Consider the following 25905-nt stretch of genomic DNA (forward strand, 5'->3'; position numbering starts at 1 on the left):
TCTAGAGCGCATCCCACACCCTCCTTGAAGTCTCTCTCACTCCTCGAGTTCAATCAATTCTGCACCAACTTTTAGACAAGTGCATACCAGCCTGACTTGTCCACAACCACTCGTTGTCATTTCGACCTTGTCATCTGAGTCACAAGACTAGTAGACCCCCGTTGTGAATATCCACGTTGATTCCCTTGAAAGGGTTCTTTTCTTTCTTTCTTTTGGTTTTAACGAGGGGTCTTTTCTGTCTACACTATTGCATCCCACAAAACAAAGACAGAAAAGAAAGGCAGGAGAGACAAGCGAGAAACGATTTGCTTTTTAGTCTGGTCTTTTACAGCTTCTTTAGTCTGTGTCAGGACCCATCCATATCCATACCCATGCTCAAGCCCCCCAGCGCCATGGTCCCAACTGCCACCCACTACTACTAGAGGTACTTTACTTGACTTTACTTTACGTCTCTTGAACCCGTCCACCCCCAACCCAAATCAATTCAACTTGCACGAAACACGACACTGCTGCACACTACTACAACTACTATACTTCTACGACTGCATAGTAGATCCAACTTTCTACCAACCTCTCTTCTCTACACAACCTCAACTTTTTTTTTTGTCGACAATCAACTCGTATTTAATTAATTCGCGAAAACGCACGTCACTCATACCCGGCCCGCGATTATCTTGCTGCCTTGTCTCGATTCATCACCGTTCGGAACTATCTCGATTGCAGCCTGCGCTTTACACGTCTGCCTATCTCATCTAGCGTCTTGATTTCACAAATCTAGTAGTCGAGTCATGATATGGCCTTTGACGTCCGAGTGAGACTGGCATAGCTATTTGCGATTTGTAGGGTATCGCGTCGAGCTGCTTCTCACATCTTTGATTTCCACGTTTGACGCAGCACCTACCGTTTTGTTTCGTCGCATCCCACTTTCATCACCAACAATCGGGGACCGTGACTTTTTTCCTTTTCCCTATCGCATTGTTCAAAGGATATTTTATTCACCTCGCACCGGCATTAGACAACAATAAGGCCTGATATCTTTCACTGTTTACATCGCATCGGCCTTGCTCCACTTACCGGCTCGCGACAATCACGAGCGCGCATCATTTCGCAACCTCACAATGTCCTTCTCGAACAGCAGTGGTGGCACAATCGCCCTACCATCGCCAACACACGCTCACCACATCGACGTCACATCAGCAGTTCGCACATTACGACGATCTATTTCGCGATCACCTTCAAAGTTCTTGACGCGCTCCAGTCCGCAATCGCTGAGCCCCGAGAGCCCCCACCAAACATCACCACAATCGCCCTGCCAATCGCCTTGCCGTCGATTCGGCGCGACGCCTCAAAACCAACACACTCTACCGTCTCATACGCGATCGGCACCGCCTAACAACGGTATCCTTCACCCCGCCTTCACGCCTTTCCGCCCCAGCGTCCGACTTTCCTTGAGGTCCGCAAAAGCCGGAAAGACCTCTCCTTCGAGACAGTTGACAAGAACCCGTACATCGCCAAGGAGTCCTCTGAAGCGGGCTCTCAATACCGCACCCGATAGTGGCAATTCTTTACCCGCCATGCCCGCGCCCTCTGTTATCGACGCTACAGGACAAGAGAACAACGCGCTCGGAGCCACAAGCCCTCTGACTGTGAGTCCTGAGAAGCGAAGTAGCCTCCACCTCGAAGCACCTGGATCTTCACCAACTGCATTTATCAAGTCCCTCGACGGTCACTACGAATTTCAAATGGCTCCCAACAACGGATCGTTGAAGCGCAGTGATGCGACTATGAATCTGGACCAGCCGAGCCAGGAAAGCCCAGTGGCTAAGCGTCGCAGCTTGCATGGAATCTCGGTGCTGGGTCAGAACGAGGACCAAAACGTCTTTGGCTCCAACACGACATCGTCGCAGAGCTTCTTTATCCACGAGGATGCATCCACAGAGTATGAGATTGCAGGCACTACTGGGTCGCCATTCCGGGACCCAGTCCCTTCCCCAACACCTACGAACAGCAATGTACCCAAGAGGTCATCGTCTTTGCGGAAGTCGACCCTGCAACAGAGATACGGGGAGCGGGGTTCTTGGGGCAGAAGGTCTGGCGAGCGACAGCTAGCTCAGATGAGCGCCGAATACTCCCCTGTACGAAGCCGCCCACGCCTCTCTCAGGACCAGTTTGTCCCTCCTGCTGTACCTCAGGAGAGTCCCTTTGCGTCCACAACACCAGCTTCGAAACCACCTACTTTTATCACCGATATTGACTACGAGTCTAACCCACCATCTACTACACCCACCTCACAACCGCCTAGTTTCGCAGGTGCTGATATGGGCTACGAGCCCACGCCTGTGTCAACTACGCCTATTTCGAAGCCCCCTATCTTCGCGGTCGACAAGGGACATCAGCCCCATCCTTTGTCCAAGACCTTGACGACATCATCTTCAGGCAACAGCCTCACCGAGGAGACGCCCATGTATGCTCCTGTTGCCAGGGTGCCAGCTAAATCTCACATCTTCTCACGCTCCTTGCCCCTCAACGCAACAAGGCCAACCCGTCCCAATGATATGGCCAGGGCCATGGCAACGCCCAGCCAGAACCATCTGTGGGTCGGTGCTTTTAACTCTACTGGTTTGATCTCCAAGGTCAACCGAAATCCCGAAGAGGATGCAGACAAGAAGATGGCACCTCCTGATACACCGTGCAAGAAGCACTCCAACCCTTTCGCCACTTTCCCTCCACCAGCCGGAAGTGCCATGAAGAAGAGGGTTAACAACCGAAATTCTTTTGGCGGAATTCCTTCAACACCGTTCAGCAATGGCGGCGTCCAAGGCACCAACTCTAACCCCTTCAGCAGGCCTGGTAAGGGAATGTCTATCTTTCAACGCAGTGCTTCTAGGGGTGCACGCCGCGGTAGCGTCCTTAGTCTTGATGGCGACGAGAACAATCTTTTTAATGACACGCTTGACTTCTCCACCCCAATGGAGGGCGACGCTCCTCCAACCCCGACCAAGAATACTCTTACTCCCAGCCTTAGCAAGGTTAGCGAGCACTCTTTTGAAAGCCCCCAGGACAACCACAGCCCAACGGCAAACCGTATCCTCCACGCCCCCACGCCCATCTTCGGCAACCCAATTCCTCGAGAAGCAACTTGTAAGTCGGACTCGGCAGCACCGAACGCTTCAGCAGGAACAATCGACAATTCAAGTCGACCGCTCCGCGCTGGGTGTTTGTATTCACCATCATCGCACCTCCCACTGTCTTCACTTAGCCGTTCCAGGGCTCGGCGAGGTCTACACTCTCCTTCTCCACTCAGCACAGTTTCTTTGCGTCATTCTATAAGCTCTCCTACTCAAACATTTACTAAATCGAAACTTTCTGTATCAGCGAGCCCTCTTGATGGACGAAGAACACCGCAAACACCTCGCGAGAGTTTGCTTCCTCTCGACACCAGCCGACTGTCAATTTCGCAGGCTGGCGACTCCTTTTCTGACAACATGGCGCCTCCCGTAACCCCAACAGCAGGTCGAGATTTGAGGTCCTCAACTAGCCTCCTTGTTACCCCCGTGAATATTCGCACTAGCAATGTTGACCTTGACGTGAGCTTGTCATCCCGATTTGAAAAGGTTGAGCAGATTGGAAAGGGAGAATTCTCACTTGTCTACCGAGTCACTCAAGTGGACCAACAGCAGATGACTTTTGATGACCTCATCGCAACTCCCTCAAAAAGCCCCGGAAAGGGAAAGGTATTTGCTGTGAAGAAGAGTAAGCAACCTTTCCAAGGACCCAGGGATCGGGAAACCAAGCTTCGAGAGGCGGAGATTCTCAAGGCCTTGAGCCACTCCGAGCATGTGGTACAGTACTTTGACAACTGGGAGCACAATTATCATCTGTACATCCAGACTGAGTACTGCGAGGAGGGCACCCTCGACAAGTTCTTGGGCAATGTTGGACGGGGAGGTCGACTGGATGACTTCCGCATCTTCAAGATCCTTCAGGACCTTTGCCTGGTAAGATACTTTGACTCATGTTACATTCTGTACAAAGCTAACCGGATCATAGGGTCTTAAGGACATCCACGACGCTGGCTTCATGCACTTGGACTTGAAGCCGGCAAACATCCTTGTCACCTTTGAAGGCGTTCTCAAGATCGCTGACTTTGGTCTCGCTCAATCATGCTCATCTGCTGAGGGTGTTGACGTTGAGGGCGATCGTGAGTACATGGCTCCCGAGATGCTCAAGGGAAAATCCTGCCAGTCTGCCGACGTCTTCTCTCTGGGCCTCATCATCCTTGAGACCGCAGCAAATGTAGTCCTCCCCGATAACGGACCTACTTGGATTGCTCTGCGTTCCGGGGATCTCTCTGAAGTACCCAGTCTGACCTGGAACCCTTCAATCGAAGTTCAACGAGATGCGACTGGTAACCCTACCGAGGGAATGGTCAGTGACGGGTTCGCTAGTGACAAGACCCATGACCCAAGCAACCTGTTTGGCTCCTACAAGCGATCGGAACTTCAACAACCTCCTGACTTTATGGTCAACCCCATGCACGTTAGCTCGCTCGATTCTATTGTGCGATGGATGACGGCACAGGAGCCCAGCGAACGGCCAACTGTGCACCAAGTCCTTCAACTAGAGGGTATGCAGTGGATCAGCCATCAGCGCGCTGCACCGGCTACTGTTTACGAAGGAAACTGGGGGCCAGCCGACATGTTCCCCATCTCCGAAATATCTATCGCAGAGGGCGGCGACAGCGACACAGAGATGACGGATGTCTAAGGAGGATATACCCACCGCATGTGACTCTGGATACCACTGGAGTTCTGCAAGCAAGAAACTTTTTGTTACAAAATTTTATACTTTTGATGTTATCCACATCGATTGCTACTACGACACGATACGAATACCATGAGGAATGGATGTCGTTAGCGGGAGTTGTTTACCTGGCGTTATTATTGAGTCGGATATACAACATTCGAACCGGGAGCTTGTCGTTTTCCAAGCGCAACGCGACATTATCCCGAATCCACACTCTTTTTATTTACCAATTTTTCATTTGTCCGCCACCCGAGAGCGAGAACACATAGTTGCTCCTCTCAGCAAAGTGGCTTGAATATTTTGCCGTCTTCGAAGCGAGACCGCGTGTACGAAATACCCCGGATGGAACTAGACCATGCTATGATTACAGCGCATATTGGGCGGGAGTAATAATTAAAAGTTTCGACATATCTCTGCATGGTTTTCGGCAGTGAAAGGGAAACACAGCACAGAACAAAGCAGGTGGAAGAGCCACACGAGACGATTTGTCTCAGCGAACGCATTGTACTAGGTTGCAAAGATTTGCTACATTGGAGAGGAAGGATGGAATATTGTAAATTATAGTAATGCCTCCTGTGAGCATGCATGGGAAGGGAAGGATACTTCAAAGGCCCAACTGCCGAGGCAGGGACTTCATGGATTGAAAGGGCTACTGGATGAAGGAAGCCGATCTGATAGTTGTTGATGATTCTAACGACGAAATGGCATGAATATGATATGATCAATTCACAACAAAACTATCAATTGCTACTGCTGTATGTGATATTGACGCATGTGTGTATCCGAACCTAAACTAGATAGATAGGTAGTAAGCTGATAGCGTTACAACGTCCTATCGGCCTATCTCTTACATGTTGCTTCTCCATCTAACTTCTCCATCTATCTTAGTAGTCTACATGTCTGATAAGCAAAGTTGGAGAGGAGATCTACGTAATCTGAACAGCGCCCTCCAATTATTACCAATCAAGGCGGGGTTAAGTCCTTTGGGTTGACTTATATCAGCCAGTCTTGGAACACAGCAACGACAGAGTAAAGTGACAGATTGTAACTCCTCAATATATTTATCTTCTTAACAATAACTACACACGAAAAACAAAAATGATGATCCCTAAGCTTCTCCAAGGCCAGGCCGAATTGCCCAGTGTCGACAGTACAAAATCGTACTGGCACAAAGAACCATCTGAGAAGCTCTTGGGTCATCGCAGTACGGCGGATCTGCCTCCGACAGCCGAAGTCGTGGTTGTGGGAAGTGGTATTACTGGTACGTTCGCGGCGAGAGAACTCGTGAAGGAAGGTTGTAAGAATGTCGTGCTTCTTGAAGCAAGAGAAGCATGTTGGGGAGCTACAGGGAGAGTGAGTTTCATCTGACAACGATATGTGCTGCAAGATTACTGATTCAACGTATTAGAACGGTGGTCATTGCCAACCTTTCATCTACGCTGCTAAACCACCAGTAGCTCAGTTCGAGCTAGACACGTTCAACTTTTTGAAGGACCTTGTTTCTGAGAATAACATTCCCTGTGACTGGGAGACAGTCGGAGGTGTGCACCGTATATCTAAGGAGATCCTGGAAGTTGTGGCCAAGCACCTAGAGCGACTGAGAACTTCCCACCCTGATTTGGTCGACAAGATCAAGATTGTGACCGACAAGGAGGAGCTCGAGAAACTACGTGTCTCGGGGGCGTATGCTGCAATATACCAACCAAACGCAGCTAAGCTATGGCCGTACAAGCTTATCTGCTGGGTTCTCGAGCAACTTATCGAAGCGAATGACTCCAGTGTTTTTAATCTTCAGACAAACACGCCCGTGGACCACGTACAACGCACAGGCGACTCCTGGACTCTACACACACCTCGCGGTCAGATAGCAACCAAGAATGTTATCCTAGCAACCAACGCCTACACTTCACACCTCCTTCCCAAGCTGTCTGGCCTCGTCGTCCCTGTTCGTGGACAGATTGCTGCTCTCACTCCCTCAAGCGGGAGCTCACCACTTGAACATAGCCACGTTTGGTGGACGCCGGTGGGAGGAGACAACTATCTCGTACAGCGACCGTCGGGTGAACTTATCTGTGGCGGTGAGAGGCTAGGCTCATCCGATGGCCAAGTAGGCCTCTCCCATGATGACGCGATCGATCCAGTCATCGCTGAACGCTTGCGTGCTTCGCTTCATGCCGCTGTCAAGCTAAAGACACCGGGAGAGGTGGAGGACGCTACCCTTGAAGCTACATATGAGTGGACTGGCATCATGGGGTATTCGAGAGATGGTTATCCTTGGGTTGGCCAACTACCCGCAGTTCTAGGCGGTGAAGATAGTGGCATTTATGTTAGCGTTGGATATACAGGCCATGGCATGCCAGTAGCGGCAAGATGTGGAATCGCAGTTGCCCAGGAGATACTGGGGATCAATGATGGTGTGGATTTGCCAGCTCAGTATCGAATTGATGAGGGAAGAGCCGACAGGGCCAAAAGCATGGAGATTCCCTCGACGTTGCTGGATGAAGTTATGATGATGATTGGTCACTGAACTTGGCATATAAATCTCACTGTAGAGAAGTAGATTGACATATGATAATGGATGGTATAAAAAATGCTACATGCTGTACAGTAAGATATCTTGTTCAAGATGAACATCTCGTCGTTGACTAAGATTTGGGCAAATTTGTTGTTAATGTGTGTCAATTCCCTTCCAAATTCGTAGCAAATCCACGTTGAACAAACGCGGCTACTCTTCATCATCATTGTAGATAGTAAAGTTCTCAGGTGTAGTGAAATTGAGAATCGTGATCGATAAAGATTAGCATGCGCACCCATCGCCGCCGCTGTCCTATAGCTTGGCGCGCAACTCAAGGCCGTTGCTAACTTCGCGCTTTGCTCTCTCACGAAGTACTTTTCTTAGAATCTTGCCTGACTATTGAAAACAGTATGTAAGCTTCGAAGATGCATCGCCTTAGAGTCAAAAAGGGGACTGGAATAACTTACAGGAACTTTGGGTATGGAATCAACAAAGACCACACCGCCCAGAAGTCGCTTATACTTGACAACGCGACTCGCTAACCAGTCTGCAATATCCTGTTTCGATGTGTTCTTTCCAAGCGGCGTTTTGACGATATAGGCGCGTGGAAGCTCTTCGCCATTGATAACGACCCCTACAACAGCGGCATCGGCAACATCTTCTCTTTCAAGAAGAAGGGACTCGAGTTCAGCAGGAGCAACCTGCATGCCCTTGACCTTGATCAGTTCTTTGACACGATCCACAATATGGAAAAGAGTTCCCTTTGCATATTCCTCCACATAAGCGACGTCTCCAGTGCGAAGCCATTGAGTACCATCCGAGTCGACAACAAAGGCCTCTTGTGTCGCAGTAGGATTGCGCCAGTAGCCGCGGGTCACCGTGGGCCCCGTGATCCATAATTCTCCAGGAGTGTTGGCAGTGTTGATTTCGTCTCCAGTCTCGATATCGACCAGTCTAGCTTGAGAATCCGGCGTCAGTTCGCCGGCTGCAGAGCTCGGGGCCTTGTTAGGGTCCCACGACAGTGCAGTACAAGTTGCTTCGGTCATACCCCAGCCCTGCCGAACGACGGCTTCACCCAAGGGTATCATACCCGCTATTTCACGTTGTGTATCTCTCGCCAAGGGCGCAGCACCAGATGCAATCATATCGATGCTACTGAGGTCCGCACTGCGTGCAAGTGGATGTTTTGAGATGAGAACTAGGATAGGGGGGACAGCTAAGAGTTTTGTGATTCGGAATGTCTGGATGTGAGTGAGAATTTTAGGGAACTCAAAGGAGGGCATGATGTAGACAGGAACTCGCTCATAAGGGAAACTGGTGATGAAGTAGCCTTGACTAAAGGCATGATACATCGGGAGGAAACATAGAGCAGCGGCACGATCTCGTCGAGCCTCGAATTCTGGATGAAGTTGATGGAAGAGTGTAACGCCACGACTATTGGCGACATGGTTGTAGTGAGAGATCTCCACGCCTTTCGGTATTCCAGTCTATGAAAAGGTTAGACAGTTCTCTGATCACAAGTCGAATGGTGAGATTTAACATACAGTGCCTGAGCTGTAATTGATGCTGCAGATTGAATCCTGGGAATCTTCTGGCTCAGTCCATTCGAAACTCTCACCCCTTGACTTGGCTGCGATGAGTTCTGTCCAGTGTCTGCTTCCCCCAGAGGGTTGTATCTCGATAGAATTATCTGGCCACGTCGAATCCAACACAAAGACTTGAGAAGACTCCATGCCAACTTGAGAGGATGCGTCCAGTGCCACCCCCAAAGCACCGTGGGCAGAAATGATGAATGTTGCCTGGCTATCCTTTAGTTGATGAGCCAATTCACGAGCGACATAACCAGGATTTGCCCCAGTGAAGATGCCTCCAGCCATCCAAATACCCATTACAATGATGGGGAAGAAGATACTGTTGTGAGCAAAGAGAAGCACACGGTCCCCTGGTTTCAGGCCATTATCAATTAGACCAACAGCAATACGCTTCGCAAGCAACCGAGTTTGGTCGTAAGTGAAGTAACGGTCTTGAGGATGATCAGCATCGATGAAGGCTTTCTTGTCCGACAATGGATCTGAAGATGAGCCAAAGATCCATTGTTGTATTGAGCAGTTGGGAACTTGAACTGAGAATCGCGATTCAATTGGCATGTTGTAATCGCTTGACAACTTGGTCAAATGCCAATCAAAGCGCCAGTACTGTAGAGGTTAGTAGTTGTTGAAGATAGATGATAAACCCGTGGGAAAAGAAAGGAATAAGTTTCTCCTTTGTTAGGAGAGTGCAAGTCGAGACCAACTCAAAGGAGTCGTGATTGCATATTAAGCCAAGCCAAGCTGAAAGAAAAGCCTATGAAGGAGGTGCGCCATCCACCTACCTCCTTCCGTAGTTCATTTAAAGATATGAGTGCTTCTTTCAGTGGCTGCCTTTTAAAAGGGAGCTAAGGTGAATGAATGGGCTGAGATTGATACTAGCTCCAAGTTAACGACAAGGATCCCTCGAGATTCAATGTTTGAGATGAGTGAACCGGATGAGTTTAACTCATAAAGAAGGAAAGATGACACCAATTTGATCCAGTAATGACCATGGCTGAATTGTCGATGAAATGGGCTTGATATTATATATACAACTAAACAGTTTGTACTCCAATTCTCAGCCTTTACCTATAAATCCGCGCTTGACTAAATTTAGGTCCTCATCTTATCTAGTAGATGGACAACTCAGTAATCACAACACCGGCTTCCTACCTTTTCAGCTTCGCCTCCACCATGGAACGAATGATATCAACATTGTTGTTCGTTGACCGTATGCGCCAGTTCCCGCCAAGTATCAACCACAGGGCACTCGTTGGCCGTCCCGTGTCGTAAGCATATAGAGCCACGACATGACCGTCTGTGAAACTTGGGCGCCCAATCCATTTTCCATGTCTTAGAACAGGAGACAAGCCTCTAGCCGAATTATGCAATTGTGCCTCCCGAGGTAGAAAGCGGGAAGTTCTGTTTCCATGCGCCGTCGCCGCAGGGTTACCTTGACTCGGGTTCGTATCTTGCCGCATTGAAGCTTGAATATCAAGACCCTTTTAAGCTTGTATTGACTACGTACGCCGTCGTCTAGCTCTGGCACGTGAGGAAGCGAGTGTCAAGCAACACTTGTATCGGTATTTCGTTGTTGAGCACGATGCATTGTCTCGCTTGTCCTACGTGAAGGATCATGTACAAAGATGATTTCAGTAATAGTAAGCTTTCGCGTAGGTTTCTCGACGAGTAGATATCAAGGAGATCGATGCGTTGGATCCCGCTTGTGTTATAGAAACGGCCGCTTCTAATTGGTTTCCTGCTACGAATGTTTGCCAATATCTCTTACATGCATGCTGATCATCCAGCCGCCGGGCATCGTCTTGCTGCAAGTTGGACCCGGCCAGCTTGGTACGCTAGGCTATTGAAACTACATAGCGAGCCACAACATCGCTGATGATCAGGTGTACCAAGAGGAATGAGATGAGAGATCGCGCACAAGGACAGAGGAATATGCAGTGGCACCGACTTCGCTTGATTGTATAGCGTGTTTTGTTATCGTTGGTGTAAGAGACGAAATGTGATGTGTTGATAAAGTATACGTTCGTTTGATAAGGATGACTGCAGAGCTTCAGTTACTCAAATCCATCTAACTGAAATTCATCGACATCGATGGAGCTTGGCTAGTACGAGGCAATAATGGTAAGCATCTTGATATGTTCAAAGCTGTCAGCAATAGTGCAGTATGATGGTAGTCCAGGTTAAGTCTGTTATGTGTTCTTCATATTGATAAGTCTCTGAAAATCTAATTTGAGTATTCAGAATAGGTAGCCAGGATGATTGATTCCTGGAAATAGAAAATAATGTTTTAATAATGGATATAATAGAGAGAATGAGAGGAAGAAGCTCATACTCCTCCACATTCAAGTCGATACGTATCTTTTCTAGCTTCACTTTCCATGGCTCCCCACCCCCCGACCGGCTAAACCTAGGGTCGGCTACACCAATCATCAATCTTGATTTTGCAAGCAGCTCCAAGTCGAATTGTAATACTCGCTACGACGGCGACATTTTGACAAGATCCGGAACCGACGACCTCACGATCGCCTCACAAGCCTCCCCAACCCCGCGACGACGCCCACCTCGCTCGCTCTCAAAATAACCACAAAAATAATTCACACAATGGCGAGCAAGCTCACTCCTCTCATCCGCTCCGTCATCCGGCCGGCGTGCCGGGCTGCCCGCCCTCAGTCTCGCGCCGCCTTCTCCCTCACAGCCAGCCGACGAAGCGATACTCTCATGGTGGTAAGTAGTCCTCAATTGGCGCTACCAATTGCGCCTGCTGGGAAAATATGGCTCTCGCTTCTTCCTCAGAGCGCAATTGCTTCATGTTCCCCAGTCTGACATATGGCGTGTGACAGCATCGAAACACCGAGGACAACAACCCCAACATCCCCTTCAAATTCAGCGAAGAGAACCAGACCGTCATTGCCGAGATCCTCAAGCGATACCCTCCCCAGTACAAGAAGGCTGCTGTCATGCCTCTGCTCGACCTCGGCCAACGCCAGCACGGCTTCACCAGCATTAGTGTCATGAACGAGGTTGCTCGTCTTCTTGAGATGCCTCCCATGCGAGTGTACGAGGTCGCTTCTTTCTACACCATGTACAACCGAACCCCCGTGGGCAAGTACTTTGTTCAGATCTGCACTACGGTATGTTTTATTTCGACCTCGGACATATCTTCTTTGGCGACAATTGCTCGAATGCATTGCGGCAATGCTGGATAGACGTCATTGAAGATAGTCAGAAATCGAAATTATAGTTTGGACTAACAACAGCATAGACCCCTTGCCAACTTGGAGGCTGCGGCTCTGACGTTATCGTCAAGGCCATCAAGGAGGAGCTCGGCATTGAGCAGGGTCAGACCACTGCCGACGGTCTCTTTACCATCCTCGAAGTCGAATGCCTCGGTGCCTGCGTCAACGCCCCCATGATCCAGATTAACGATGACTACTACGAGGACCTTACCCCCGCCTCTGTCAAGGACCTCCTCAAGGCCCTCCGATCTAAGGCCACTGCCGCTGATCCTTCCACTGTTAATGTCCCCAAGCCTGGTCCTCTCAGCGGCCGAAAAGACTGCGAGAACAGTGCTGGCTTGACAAGCCTTACCTCGGAGCCCTGGTCAACCGAGACCACAAGGAAGGATCTGTAGAATTATCACGTTATTATCTCTCTTTTTTAGTTATAAGGCAAGAAATGCTTTGGAGTGAATGAGGCAAAAAGTGCTGGGTGGGAAGAAGCCACAATTGTACATAACACCATGTCAAATGCTATATCTGGTATAGAAACGTGTGGTTCTCGTTAACGGTAATATCCATACTACACGAGGTATCGGTTCTACATAAGGGTTTCGTTTTCTTTTCCATTCGTCCATTTGTGGTGATCGCCAAAAACATGTTGCGCCAAAAAGCACTATATCCAACCCAGAGATCTCAATTTTTTTTGCCTAGGCATCGCCAACTCGCAAGATCCAACCATCACCAAGTCTTTCATTGTCCTCGCCGAGACCACCCCAAATCAAAATACCACTCTCCTCAAGTTCGCCCATGGGCGCAGTGGCAAGCCAACCTCTTGGCTCTGGCATATCGTCATCGTTATCATCGTCATATGGTACGAGATCAAGCTGAGTCCATTTGCCCTCGCCTGTCTTGCGACCGACAGCTTGCCACATGGCAGCAGTAACGCTGGCGGCAGTCATACCCAGAGGAGGCACCTGGTACACCCAAACATCACTCAGGAATTTGCCTGCACCCTCATGACCGTCTGGACTTGGGTCACGCTCGCCCATGGTCAGAACGAGGTATTCATATCCAGCACCTGAGGTGATAGCCTCCAGGGATGCAACGCTTCGAGGCTCAGGCCAGACCTGGTTTGGTTCGGCGTGAATCTCAGTGGAATCCGTCTTGGGGTCACTTGCAAGGATAGTTTGCCAGCCGCCACGGGCGCGAACTGCGATCTCACCCTTGGTGCCCTGGTCGTCAAAACTCTCGACTTCCAGATGTAGGAAGTCAAGCTGACCTCCAATCTCGTTCTGGCCATCGAAACCGCCAAAACGGTATAGTCGGGTCTTGCTTACGCAGATGGCGCTGCCACCCCGAGCAGGCCCAGGAGCAGCAGGAAGCTCAGTCCAAGTTCGCTCACGAACGTTGAAAGCCCAAGTATCATTGATTCGCTCACCACTGGCGAGGCATCCTGCATGGATGAAGAAGGTGCCGTAACCATCCGACTCTTCGTCTCTGGCCTCTTCGGCTACATTGCCAACGATAGGGGCCTGAGGAATACCCGTCTTTGAGGTATCGCCCAGAGCCCATTGTCCCCAAGTCGCAGCTTCCTTAGGTCGCGCAGGAGCAAAATCTCGGGGTCGCTCGATAGAAGTGGCTGAATGGAAGCTTCGAGGGGCGGGCTGAGGCACGATGTTACCACCTGGAATAGCTGGCGCAGGGTCCAGGTATGTCCATGTATTAGATCGGGTGTCGAAGACCCAAACGCGACCAGCCTCGTCAAGAGGCTTCATGTCAGGACCCCCTCGTCCACCGAATAAGAAGATGCGAGTACCAATGACAGCGGTAGCATGGCCGACTCGTGGGGATGGGACATTGCCCAATTCCAGTCGCTCCGGGCCAGCGGGTTCCTTGCCCTTCGACTTGCTCTCTACTTGCTCTTCTTCTTCATCTTCATCTTCGTCCGAGGAGTCGGAGTCTTCTTCGAGGGAAACCTCATCCAGCTTCTTTTCGATGTCCTCTTCGTCAGACTTTGCGACAGGCTCGGCTGGTTCCTCGGCTTTTGGCTGAGCGGGTGGCTGAGTCTCCTCCTTCTTCGGCTGCTCGTCTGGTTTGACAGGAACTGCCTTGATTTTGAAGTAATCGGCACCTGCGCTGGACCAGGGAAGGGTCACGACATGCATATCATTGTCGACGGGCTCCCGCGGCCTGACCTCTCCGCCAAAGATGTAAGCGGTACCATGAACGATGTTGAGAGAGTGAGAAGAGCGAGGGACGCCGGGAGCATCAATGCGCTCCCATGTTCCTTTAATGGAGGCCTTCTTCTGAGGAGAAGGCGCCGAGGGGATAGAAGGGACGGTAGGCATAGCAGGGAGGTTTTGCTGCACATTTTGTAAGAGGTCGGTGGTACGACGCTTCAGAAAACCGAAGGATTCCATGATGGTGGTTCTGGGCCAAAGGGCCTGGGTAGATAGGAGATGGATGAAATTGGTGTTGAAATTGTTGATCTACAATGCGACAGGGCTGAATGATTGTGATGATGCAGGAAGAGAGAATGGAAGAAGTCTGGTCAGCGGCGGGGGAGCTGACATACGAGGTGAGATGATGCTAGGTTGTGAACAACCATGACGGCCAGGGATGACGTAGGCACCTAAATGAGTCTATTTACAAGGGTCTTTTTGGTTAATTATAGATTTGAAGGATGCCGAAAGACATGGTCAACTAGGCATCTGCAAGGCTCATCCTCACACGGCCTTGACAGTTGACTTATCGCAATCTTCTTATGTCAATTCGTCTGATGTGCTTGATTAATTAATGCATGTGATTCTGAGCTTCATCTGCATTCGGCAGTGGAGGCTGGGCATGAGCTGGCAGTGGCACGGGCATTGAGACAAGTGCTGAAGATGGGACCTGCGGGGTATGGAAGCTCTAATGCATAGCTCAGGCGGTTCTAGCGGCCCGGGCGGATTGAAATTCAAACCCACCCACAAAGAAGTTAGATTTAAGGGTCTATACCGTTAGAAATCTGCAGCCAATTTGGATGCGATTGGCTTTCAACATGCATTCGCTTGTACCATTAAGACAAAGTCTCTTGATCTTACGTATTGTGGTCATTAATCCTCGAAGCAGAATGCAGTGCTTTGTGACACTCATTACGGGGGGGGGCTGATACAGTCAGTGGCAGTGAACACGAAGCTGACATTCAGGCTGTGTGCAGATTAGTGCTTCAGCTCCGGAGCGTTTTACAGTGGTGGCTTATAGCTTGTACCAAAACAATTGAACTGAAAGTTTTCGTCTTGGGAGCGACGAAAATAATAAATAAAATAGTTCAACAAAATTCCCGGCTTGTTATAATTGTAGGTATTAAATCATGATGTGATATCTCAGTTCCAGTCAAGCAAGGGTTCGTCTCGGGCGGTTATTGTTGGCCCAAACTGTTGGTTACCTCTCTCAGAAGTTGGGAAGGGGCAGCTGAGGCGGCGTCAGTCAATTTGGTTCGCCATTACAATTTCGATAAATAAATGTCTTCAGCCTCAGCCGGTCTGTCGTTCTCATGATCATGTCTTCATAGTATAACGTCTCCAAGTTAAAAACGCCTTGGAATCATCTGTATAGTACGCATATCATCGCTTCTATTTAGCCTCCCAGCTTCCTTCTCAAACGCCGAGCCACTAGCCTGCGACGCGAACGCTCTACACCCATGGATGAGATATACCACAAGATCGCCGAGTTCAACACTCGACGTCTTAAACACTCTCGCGACATCCTATCCTTCAATTACAGCGAACTCTGGTGCAATGATGCCACTGGAATTGTTGACTACCATGAAGGGATCGTCACTGTACCCGAGACCGCGTTATGGCTGGCCACAGAAACAAGAAAAGGAACAACAGGCCCTGAATCACTAATTCTTCGATTTGTCTGGCCTAAATTTATTCTTGAAGAAAATCGTGTTGAGCTACCAGAAGATGCCAAGGATCAAATACTAGAAAAGTTCGGCCTTGGCCTCGCCTACAGCTACTTCTCAAGCTGCGTTGCTGGTGTGGTTGCGTTTCCTGAAGTCGTCAAGCCTGATACCACCCAACGAGCTTACAGTTTCTGTTACGCGCCCAAACTTGCGTCTATATGGTCATGTACCTCTTTTAAATCACCAGCTTCACGCCCTCGTGTCACTTGTGGTATGATTCTAGCCGGTGACAAGGAGCAGGAAGGCTTGAAGACGCTTCTCAAGAGCAAGAGCAAATGGCAGCTCAATACTGCAAGCCACGCACTATTCCCTGCGTTCCTGTTTTCGTTTATGTTTCATGGAGAAATCGAGATAACGCAGAACAATATGAAGCCGGGCATTCAGGAGATAGAGGCACGGACAGGATACTCTGATTTCAAGACAAAGCGAAAACATATCGCAGCAGGTGAGCTGGGCCCGCTCAGTGCGAAGATGAGTGGCTTTGCCGTCCGTTTGGCAAGTACAGAAAGGAAAGATAAGACGGTGCAGAAACTGCTCGAATTTACTCAGGAACAACTGCGTTTGGGGGGAAGTACAACGCCTGTGGCAGATGGACTTATGGAGCATCACGTCGGGGTTCTCCAGAGGCGGCTCGCTATGCAGGCTATGGACCGCGAATACACGTTGAAAAGAGTTCAGATCCAGATCGATGTGGTATGTCAGCCATGAGAATTGGGAAACCAGCAAGCTAACAAAGTATGATCAGCTGAACAACTTGATATCGGAAAACTACAGTCTATCCAACTCCATCATTTCAATATCTACTCTTCGTGATGCTGCTTCCATGAAGACATTGGCTTTTGTTACCATGTTCTTCTTGCCAGGCAGCTTCATCTCTGCACTCTTCTCGACTGACCTGTTTGACTGGGACAACGCCGAGGGACACGGCATTGGGATTCCGGCTACACCACAATTTAGGCTATACTGGGCTATCACGATTCCATTGACACTTGTCACGTTTATTCTCTATTTTATATGGGCCGAGTTTTCGAGCTTTGACCGTAGCCAGAGGAGGGAGCGCAAGAGATGGGGGTTTCCCAGGACTGATAGCATGGAAGCCGAAGAGCAAACAAGGTCTGCGTTGCAAGTATTGAAAGACCAGCGAGAGCGCATGAGTGAGGCGTATGCCATGGCCAAGAAAAGACAATTTGTTTTTGGGCGAGGCGAGAAAAACGAGTCGGTTGATGGGCAATGAATGAATGGGCCACCTACCGAGGATGAAGGATGAATTGTAATTTTGGAGTTGGCTGATTGGTTGGTTGGTGGCTTACTTGCAAATGAATCCGGGGACAGTATGGTGTTAACCTAAGATGGTCTAATTCATGGGTATTGTTCTAGCACTACGGCATTGTCGAAAGAATAGGGTAATTCTGGAACATGGCATACCAGAAAAAAACAGGGAATTCTGCATGTTGATCTGATGTTCGAGAATTGGCGGGGCAATATTTCTGCACAATTGAATCGAGATCGACTCCAAGTGCATGCCAATCCTTGCTTGCTACGTTGGCCTTGAACGCGCTATAGATAGGCAGTCGAATTGTCTGCTTGGACGTCCTTGTACCAACTTCTCGGGACAGCCGAATTCAGATTGAGATGGAATTTCGAATCTCGATCGTTGTCATCACACTTTCCCTCAGTTTCAGTTCCACTTCCACCCACACGTTGAGCTTGCCCAATGGCTGCCACAGCGGGGGATTACCTCCGATATTGAACAGACAGCAAAGCAAACAACCTCCATACCTGTAAGGTAGGTGGTACTCAGGTACTCAGGCTGTCTGCATCTATTAGAGGTCTAGGCCTGGCTGTTTCTCTATCTCTCTCTCTCTCTTTACCTGCCTACGTACAAAAAAAGAGACAACATCTCCTCTCTTCTTCCCCTCATTCCTACATCTCTTTTCCATTTTACATTTCCATGTATCATCATCCGCGCCCGTTATTTTGAGGCGCTGAGACGTTATTGGGAGCTTCATTGGAGGCAGACCGTTACGTTGCGATCGCCGATCTACGTCAGTATTATTTAACAGTGACGAAACTAGTCGTTTAACAGCCCGGCGCAACCCAAAACTTCGACAGCCCAAGGCCTTCAGGTCATCACAAACCAGCGGAACGACAGTATACGGGACGTTCCAAAGGTTCAGAGAATGGCTGCTTCTTCAGCACCAGGGACAGTTGTGCCCGCTCAGCTTGGCTTTCTTGCCATCTTTAACCCCACCCTTGGCAACACCGATGAGACCATCGAGGACCAAATTGTTTACTATGCCTCTGTTACCACCAAGGCCTCGCATAACAAGCGACGACGTACTCGTGGTCAACTCACCCAAAATATTTCCCCCGAGGAGCGCAATGAACGTTTGCGACAGATTGGTCTTGCCCAGGGCATGGCCAGCTTCAGTCGCGGTTTCGCCAGCGGTTCGACGGTAGACACTATCGACACTGAAAAGTCAAGAGTTGTGCTTCATGAACTCGAACCTGGATGGTGGATTCTTGCAGTAAGATATGCGAACCCTTTAATTCGACTCTCTGCTTACCAGAATTACTAGAGCATCGACTTGACCAAACTACCACTCCCTCCTCGGCTCGCTACGAAGAAGGGCGAGGCCGCCCAAGAACGATACGAATACTCTAGTCGCGAGATGAAACCCGCGAGTCTTTTGTTACGCGATCTCCTACGGGCCCATAGCATTTTCCTCATGCATCATGACTCTTCACTGAGCGCCCTCTTTGTTCGCAATAGGCGAACCAAGTTTATCACAATACTGAGCCGTTACTGGGACTTATACCTCTCCACATGGAATGTCATGATGCATGGAAACCCGGCCCGTGACATCTTTGGTGGTATCCCTATCGCATCCTCTGGTGAACTGGGAGTTGGTGTAGGAGAGGAAGATCGTGGCAGTGGTGAACGAGCAGTACTCGAGGGACTCGTCGGGAACATAGAAGGGCTTGTCGATCTTGTTGTCTCCAAATTCGGAGACTACAACCCTGAATCGCCTCCTCCCAACGATCCTTACGGTGACCCCGAACAGTGGCTCGGAACGGGAAGAGAACCGGGTCCTGACGACGGTGCCATTTTCTTGGGAACAGGTGCTTTATCTAGAAAATCACTGAGAGATGTGACACACTGGATGGAGGATCTGTATACTTGGGGGGATCACGCTTACGGGATCATCGAGAGTCCAACATCCGTCCGGCGCGCAAAGAGAAGAAGGGCGGCTGATCGTGCATCACATCAAGCTACCCAGGAACAAACACAAGCAACAACAGCTGGTGAACCCGCCGATACTTCGACAGAGCAGACGACCGCAGATGATTCTGCTAGCAAAGACCAGCCACAAGAACAAACACCTGAAGATGGCACGCTTGATAAGATGGTCAGCTATCTGAAATTGGGATATGGTACTTATTGGTCTTTGCCTGGAGGCGTTGGTGCTAGTGGTGACACAACTCCTAATCAACCAGACAGCACCAAGCAGAACGACAAGCCTGCTCAAGATACACCCAAGACCACTCGGCCGAACTTGACAGAGCGCACACCCTCGTATGAGGCTGTTGGCCATTATCTTATTGGGCTCAAGGGTGAAATAGACCAGGAGTACAGCGGATCTGATAGTGCAAGCTCTGACGATGCTGGTGACGGAGAACACAATTCCCGGACTGTCTTGCGAACCGTCAATATTGAGCTTGAGAGTGAGGCTTTGGATAGACCAGAGGCCATAACAGTGCGTGACTTTGAACACCCTGCCAGTGCTCTTATTCAATCCCAGGTGGTTGGGAATATGATACCTGGCTATGATTCACATGACCTCAACAAATCCATGAAGCTGCGCGTTGTTGTTTATGTCAACCGGCCGTTTATGTTTACCTTTTTGTTCAACCTACGAACCGACTCCCTCGCCATGGACTCTTTATATCGCTCCCTGCATCATCAACTGGCTCCTCTCCGCAAACCTCTTCTCCTCTCAACGAGATATCGTCCCGAGCGACCTGGTCTCGACAATGGCTCTAGCAGCAGTAACTTGACCAACAGTATCTATGATCTGGTCTGGGACCCTGTTTCATTGACCGTTCACACATCCATACCCAACATTCCCGATACATATGATGATTCGGATTCTTGGACTCGTGCCGATGCTCTCAACACTCATCTCCACCTTGTAAATCTCTATGTCAATACTCGGTCCCGTGCAACTGCCCTCGAGCGCACTGAAAAGTCCAGTCGTGGTTGGTGGATCGTCTGGACACGCCTGCTCGATCGCTTGGAGGACGGTTCGACAAGTAATAATCTCTCAACCATCCAAGAAGGCGGTGCTGGTGCAGATTCGGAACACGACGCCGCTCTCGAAGAAGATGAGAGAAAGTATTCTGGTCCTGACTCACGCCACCCGGATGTTGCCAAGGAGATATTCCTCATCCGCCGTGCAAGTGACCACGTCGGCTTCCGTACTGATGCTACCGAGGGCGCAGGCAAGCTCGCTCAAGGCATCGGTGTTGATACACGCCGCTATGTAGAGGAGTTGCTGAACCTACTATAATGGCTCGAGAGCAAACACTACATACCGCTAATTTCATGACTAAAAGACCAGGAGTTACCAACGGGATCTGTGCTTCTGCTTGTGCTTTGATCGTCACTCTGAAAGAGGAGATGGAGAAATACGTGAACACTGCTGTAACATAGAGGCATCCAGCATGGGTTTCGCAGGGAGTTGACGAGTCTGCCAAGGCCGCCTATTAGTTGTATCCGTATTCATAGTTCGTATTCAAAACGCCGCTGTCGGGCAAAGAATTATCGACTAACCGTATGTACCCTTTTCAATCACTCGATCCTTTTCAGGGACAAATCACGATTATTCGTTCGTCTTACGCTATATGTCTTTCGCTTATTGATTGTGCTGTCCCTTGAATTAGCGCCTGTAACAAATAGTCCTAGCTGAAAGGGAGTGCCTTTGTCCAACTTCAAAGCATAGCCTCTTTTTTACCCCTGGAAACTTGTCTGCGTCGCTAAGCTCTGGAACTCTAACTAATCGTCATCCCATGTACTCTGTACAGTAACTAATTGATGTCTCGCTCTCCATAAAGGGTCCTTGCTTTATTGCTAAACATATGCGATTACTTGTTTATTGCTCACACAGAGTAACCGAAACCTTACATAACCCATAAAACCTTCCTTCAACCTAGAACCTATAAAATCACCTAACTAACCCTTTTAAAGCAGCTTAACCCTTTACAGTAGCATTATAACTACCGCCATAGCCTCCTAAAACAGCTCTTTAAGCCATACTGTATATAACCTATCTCTTAAGGCCTCTAGAAATTCCTTCTTTTTATTTAATAGAAAGTTATTGCCTCTATAAAAGGCATTTTTAAGGGTTTTAAGAGCTTTTTTTTCTCCTTTTAGCTAATTAATTAATTCCCTATTTATCTTAGCCTTTTTAATTTACTTAACTAGCCTAGTTAAATAATAACTAAAAAAGGCTATTTTAATTAGCTAGGCAGTATTAGACTTATTAGTATTTACTATAGCTTTTACTTTTATATAAATACTATTATAGTTTTCTTCTTTAGCTATATTAATAGCTATATAGATAGTACTATTTAAGAAAATAGACTTATACTTATAGTAATTATAATAAGTCCTCTATATACTCTTATATTTAGATAATTATTTATTTATTATTCTATTATTATAGCTAAGGTTAATTAGTAATAAGGATTAAGGTAATAAGCTAGGTAAATTAATTAATAATACTTAGTCTTTTATATTCAAGGGGTCTAAAAGTAGTCTTTTTAGGTTTTTATATTAAAGGAAGGATAAATAGGTTATATAGCAGTACTTTTATATTTATATAAGATTAAGGTTACTCTAAGAGCCCTATTTTTCATAACGAAGCTACATCTATCGATTTCACATTAGACTTCGAGGGATACCCATATCAATTATTGCTGAACATGTCATTTTATTGTCCGAGGGATATTCATTAGGAGCATCAAGGTCTCCATTTTCGTTGGTTGGTCGTTAATTGGTTCAAGTTTCACCTTCTGAATAAGGCTCATTTAAAGTCGACGCCGTAATGGAGACAAGCTTACATGGGTATAGCGAGGATGTGATTCAGCAGCCAACAACCAGGATTCTAAATTAAACATTCGCTTCCTTCATCTGTCTCTAAGATTAGACAATAAGCTCGGACAATGCGACATCACGACATGTGGGGGAGCAATTTAAAACAACAAGTAGTGTATCCAAAATGTGAAAGTCCCTGTTCAAGGGTTTCATAGTTGTTTGTCTATCCGAACGGCATATCAAAATTTATGTACAATGTAGAAGTCAACGAATGTCAACCGTAGCTGATTCCGCCTCAAGAAACCGAAAAAAACACCCCCATCCAGAATCTCCGGGTCCAGGATCCCTAAGATACCAAAGTCCCTTTTTTGTTGTAGTACACCCCAGCGCCTTCTAGGGGGTGATAAGAGATTCCCGCTTCATGAAAAGAACAAGTCGTAAGAAAAGGGTATCTATCCTTCGTAGTGTTTTCATGATCCAAGAAATCATGGCATGCTTGTCATAGCGCTTAGTTGTTGAACCACCACTCGACCTCAGTGCGGCCAGAGTCGAGGCTGCCCCAGATCTCGTTGTAGACCTTGCGGCTGACATCGATATCGTTCATGGCACAGCCCATGCACTTGTCCTTGACGGTAGCCTGGGCGGTCTTGCCGTTGGCCTTGATGGTAATGGTCTTGCCACACATGGGGTTGTCGTTGGAGGAGGGACCCATCCGAAGGTGAGAGAGAGCGACAATGTTGATCGAGTCGTCCTTGCCAGAGTCGTCCTCACCGCAAGCACCTTGACCAATGTCGTAGTAGGTGAACTCTCCGGACTTGGAAGAAGAGCCGCCGTTGGAAGCGGGCTTAGCAACCTTCTCCTGCTGAACGGGGGCAGCAACGGGCTCCTCCTCGACCTCGGGCTCAGCCTCAACGGAAGGTTCAGGGGCAGCCTGAGTGATGACCTTCTTGGGGGCCTTGATAACGGGAGCCTTGATAATGGGAGCAGGAGCCTGGGTAGTCTCGACAGGAGCAGGGGCCTCGGTGGTAGGCTCGGGGGCAACCTCAGCCTCGGTAGTGGGAGGGGGAGGAGGAGGAGGAGGAGTGTAGACGCTGGTGACCAATGTAGTGGTAGGAGCGGGAGCAGGCTTCTTCTCCTCCTTCTTGGGGGCAGCAGAGGTAGGCTCAGGCTCGGGAGTCTCCTCTACAACGGGAGCAGAGGTGGCGACCTCAGGACGAACCCAGACGGTGGTGGTGGCATCGACCATCTTGGTAACGTACTCGATCTCAGTAACCCACTCAACCTCGGTGACGACATCACGCTTGTCGTTCTGGTGGTGACGGCGGTGGTGGTTTCCGTGAGGGCTGCCGTGAGGCTGGGCAACGGCCGCAGCGGCGAGGAAGGCAGAAGCAAGAGTGAAAGACTTCATTTTGTTTGTTTGTTTGTTTTTGTTTCGAGTTCTGTATATCAACCAAGGAGTGGTTGTAACTGTGGTACGTCTGTTGTGTAGACGAATGGGTATCTCAACGCGATTGGTTAAGGAAGGCTAGACGATTCTTTCCACAGGAATGAATCTGTTCAAAAAGAGTAGCTGGATAAATGGACGTTGAACGTCTTGTGAGGGAGTGTGTGTGCGTTGAGAGAGAGTCCGGCTCAGTGCTCAGGAAGGAAGGAATGATGTTTGAACTCGAAGAGATCTTGTGTGAAGGAAACGAAACAAGGGGAGGAATTGGACCTTCTTTTAATACCTGCTACGCCTCGCCGTAAAAGGCAGGGCCGGATTCTCATGCTAGTTCTTAGAAGACTTGGCTTTAGACTAGCAGCCTGTACCTTGCACTTAGCCAGGTACCCAGACTAAAGGTGTGCCAGCCTTTACCAACGATGCATGCATCCGCAAGCAACCAACCACGAGTGAGTCCAGGGTACCTCAAATGTCAGCAACACCAGTGCAGACGGCGTCGTACCGGATTCATCCCCGGTAAGGTACCATACATAACAGCAGCTGAGAAAGATCCGCTTTTGGGGGGGGGCCTGGCCACGCGTGGTTTTTTTTCCTCTTCCTCTTCCAAAGTGCCAAAGAGAAACCCACCGCCCACACACTCCCCGATGATTGCCCACCTAGCCACCCGCCTAATTCCAAACCAGCAGGCTAGTCGACCATCCTCACAGTGCCCCTTGTCTTTCAATTTTCTCGTGCCTGGTCTTGTTCCGAAGTGGTGGGCGGATACAAAACGGGCCACCAGCACGGACGTGGCAACCTGCCAGCACTCAGACTCTTCCATTAGGATCTGCCGGAGCCAGCCATAAAACAATTCCCTGTACCATGCAAGCAGCCTGCCCTAACAGCTACGTAAGAAAAAGCCATACGCTACAGAGGAAGCTTTTAAAAGTTTTATCTTGCCCCCCTGCAGAAGCCAGGGTACCCTAGGAGATCAGTAAATAAAGTAAAATTACAGTTAAGGATTTTATTCTCTATAAACCTTCTATAGACCCTCTATAGACCTTTCTATAAGCTAAAGGCTGATTTTTTAATATTTTTAATTCTCTTAAAGCTCTTATAATATAACCTTAAATATAGATATTATAATATATATTTTTATTATCTCTTTTAAAGCCCTTTATAATAATAAATCTTTTATTAAAATAATAAAAATATTAAAGTATTTAATTTAATAAGTTAATTAAATATATACTTATATAATTTTATAAAGATTTAATTTTTATAATTAATTATTAATTTTAAAAAATAAATATCTTAAAGATACTTTATATAATAAGTATTTAAAAAAGGCTATATAAAAAGCTAAAGATTTAATAATTAATAAAATATAATATAATAAATTTAAAAAGGAAAAAACCTATATTAATATTATTAATAAACTTAATATAGTAAAAATAAAGATATTAATTATAACTATATATTAAATACTTATTATTAAGGGATTTTAAAAAATAAAATTAATAAAAAAGCCTAAGCTAATAAAGAAAATAAAGAAAAATTAATTAACTTAATATTTTATTTATTAAGATTAAACCTTAAAAGATTAAAAAAAGGTTATTTAATTAAATAAAATTATTATAATACTTTTATATAAGCAAGGAAATTACTATATATAGAAAAGACTTAATAAGTAATTTTTTTATAGCTATATTTATAAAAAGTAAAAAGGTATTATAAAATTTATATTTTAAGGCTTTTTTTTATATAATAAAAAGGGTTTTTATTATTATTAATCTTTAAAGATTAAAAAAAAAGTAAAAAATTTAAAAGAAATTATTAAAATATTTAATAAAAAGCTTAAGCTAAAGATAAAGATAGCTTAAGAAATAAAAATAAATATAAAAAGAGTAAACTTATATAATAAGCTAAGTAAAAAGCTTAAATAGAAATAAAATAAAAAAAATAAGAAATTTATTAAAAATAATAAAAAAAGTAATATTAATTAATAATAATATTAATAGAAAGTTTTTATATTAAAATTATTACTTTTTATATAGAAATATATAAAAAAAAAGCTAAATATTATTATTTAAGAAAATAAAGTATTAATATATACTTATTATATATAATAAAAAGTATTTAATTTTATTAATATTTAATAGCTTCTTTAATATAAAAATAGCCTTAATTTAAATACTATTAAGCTAGCTTAACTATATTTAAAAAGAATAATAATAAAGAAAAATACTTTAAATAGCTAAATTAAAGCTATTTATAAATAAAAGGCTATTTAATTAATAATATTATAAAA

The 25905-nt window shown here is 47.1% G+C and overlaps 8 protein-coding genes across 8 annotated transcripts; 5 read left to right on the top strand and 3 right to left on the bottom strand.

Moving 5' to 3' along the window:
* Positions 1-1118: 1118 nt before the first annotated feature.
* Positions 1119-4767, top strand: FPOAC1_003325 (uncharacterized protein; the record flags this gene model as incomplete). The annotated part of the gene is made up of 3 exons (XM_044847892.1): positions 1119-3141; positions 3376-3998; positions 4051-4767. The coding sequence occupies 3 exons, from the start codon at positions 1119-1121 to the stop codon at positions 4765-4767; spliced, it is 3363 nt and encodes a 1120-aa protein (XP_044713808.1).
* A 1137-nt stretch (positions 4768-5904) lies between these two features.
* On the top strand, positions 5905-7333 carry FPOAC1_003326 (uncharacterized protein; the record flags this gene model as incomplete). The annotated part of the gene is made up of 2 exons (XM_044847893.1): positions 5905-6159; positions 6215-7333. The coding sequence occupies 2 exons, from the start codon at positions 5905-5907 to the stop codon at positions 7331-7333; spliced, it is 1374 nt and encodes a 457-aa protein (XP_044713809.1).
* Positions 7334-7633: 300 nt separating this feature from the next.
* Positions 7634-9468, bottom strand: FPOAC1_003327 (uncharacterized protein; the record flags this gene model as incomplete). Its single annotated transcript, XM_044847894.1, has 3 exons — positions 7634-7717; positions 7789-8808; positions 8866-9468. The coding sequence occupies 3 exons, from the start codon at positions 9466-9468 to the stop codon at positions 7634-7636; spliced, it is 1707 nt and encodes a 568-aa protein (XP_044713810.1).
* A 2043-nt stretch (positions 9469-11511) lies between these two features.
* NUO24 (NADH:ubiquinone oxidoreductase 24) lies at positions 11512-12541 on the top strand (the record flags this gene model as incomplete). The annotated part of the gene is made up of 3 exons (XM_044847895.1): positions 11512-11634; positions 11751-12041; positions 12173-12541. 3 exons carry the CDS (start codon positions 11512-11514, stop codon positions 12539-12541), a joined length of 783 nt encoding a protein of 260 aa, XP_044713811.1.
* A 294-nt stretch (positions 12542-12835) lies between these two features.
* Positions 12836-14548, bottom strand: FPOAC1_003329 (uncharacterized protein; the record flags this gene model as incomplete). The annotated part of the gene is made up of 1 exon (XM_044847896.1): positions 12836-14548. The coding sequence occupies one exon, from the start codon at positions 14546-14548 to the stop codon at positions 12836-12838; it is 1713 nt and encodes a 570-aa protein (XP_044713812.1).
* Positions 14549-15810: 1262 nt separating this feature from the next.
* Positions 15811-17311, top strand: FPOAC1_003330 (uncharacterized protein; the record flags this gene model as incomplete). Its single annotated transcript, XM_044847897.1, has 2 exons — positions 15811-16770; positions 16823-17311. 2 exons carry the CDS (start codon positions 15811-15813, stop codon positions 17309-17311), a joined length of 1449 nt encoding a protein of 482 aa, XP_044713813.1.
* Positions 17312-18257: 946 nt separating this feature from the next.
* On the top strand, positions 18258-20648 carry FPOAC1_003331 (uncharacterized protein; the record flags this gene model as incomplete). Its single annotated transcript, XM_044847898.1, has 2 exons — positions 18258-18605; positions 18657-20648. 2 exons carry the CDS (start codon positions 18258-18260, stop codon positions 20646-20648), a joined length of 2340 nt encoding a protein of 779 aa, XP_044713814.1.
* A 2034-nt stretch (positions 20649-22682) lies between these two features.
* On the bottom strand, positions 22683-23582 carry FPOAC1_003332 (uncharacterized protein; the record flags this gene model as incomplete). Its single annotated transcript, XM_044847899.1, has 1 exon — positions 22683-23582. One exon carries the CDS (start codon positions 23580-23582, stop codon positions 22683-22685), a length of 900 nt encoding a protein of 299 aa, XP_044713815.1.
* Positions 23583-25905: the final 2323 nt, after the last annotated feature.

The sequence above is a fragment of the Fusarium poae genome, chromosome 1 (assembly GCF_019609905.1).
Source record: "Fusarium poae strain DAOMC 252244 chromosome 1, whole genome shotgun sequence".
NCBI classification, from domain to species: Eukaryota; Fungi; Ascomycota; class Sordariomycetes; order Hypocreales; family Nectriaceae; genus Fusarium; species Fusarium poae.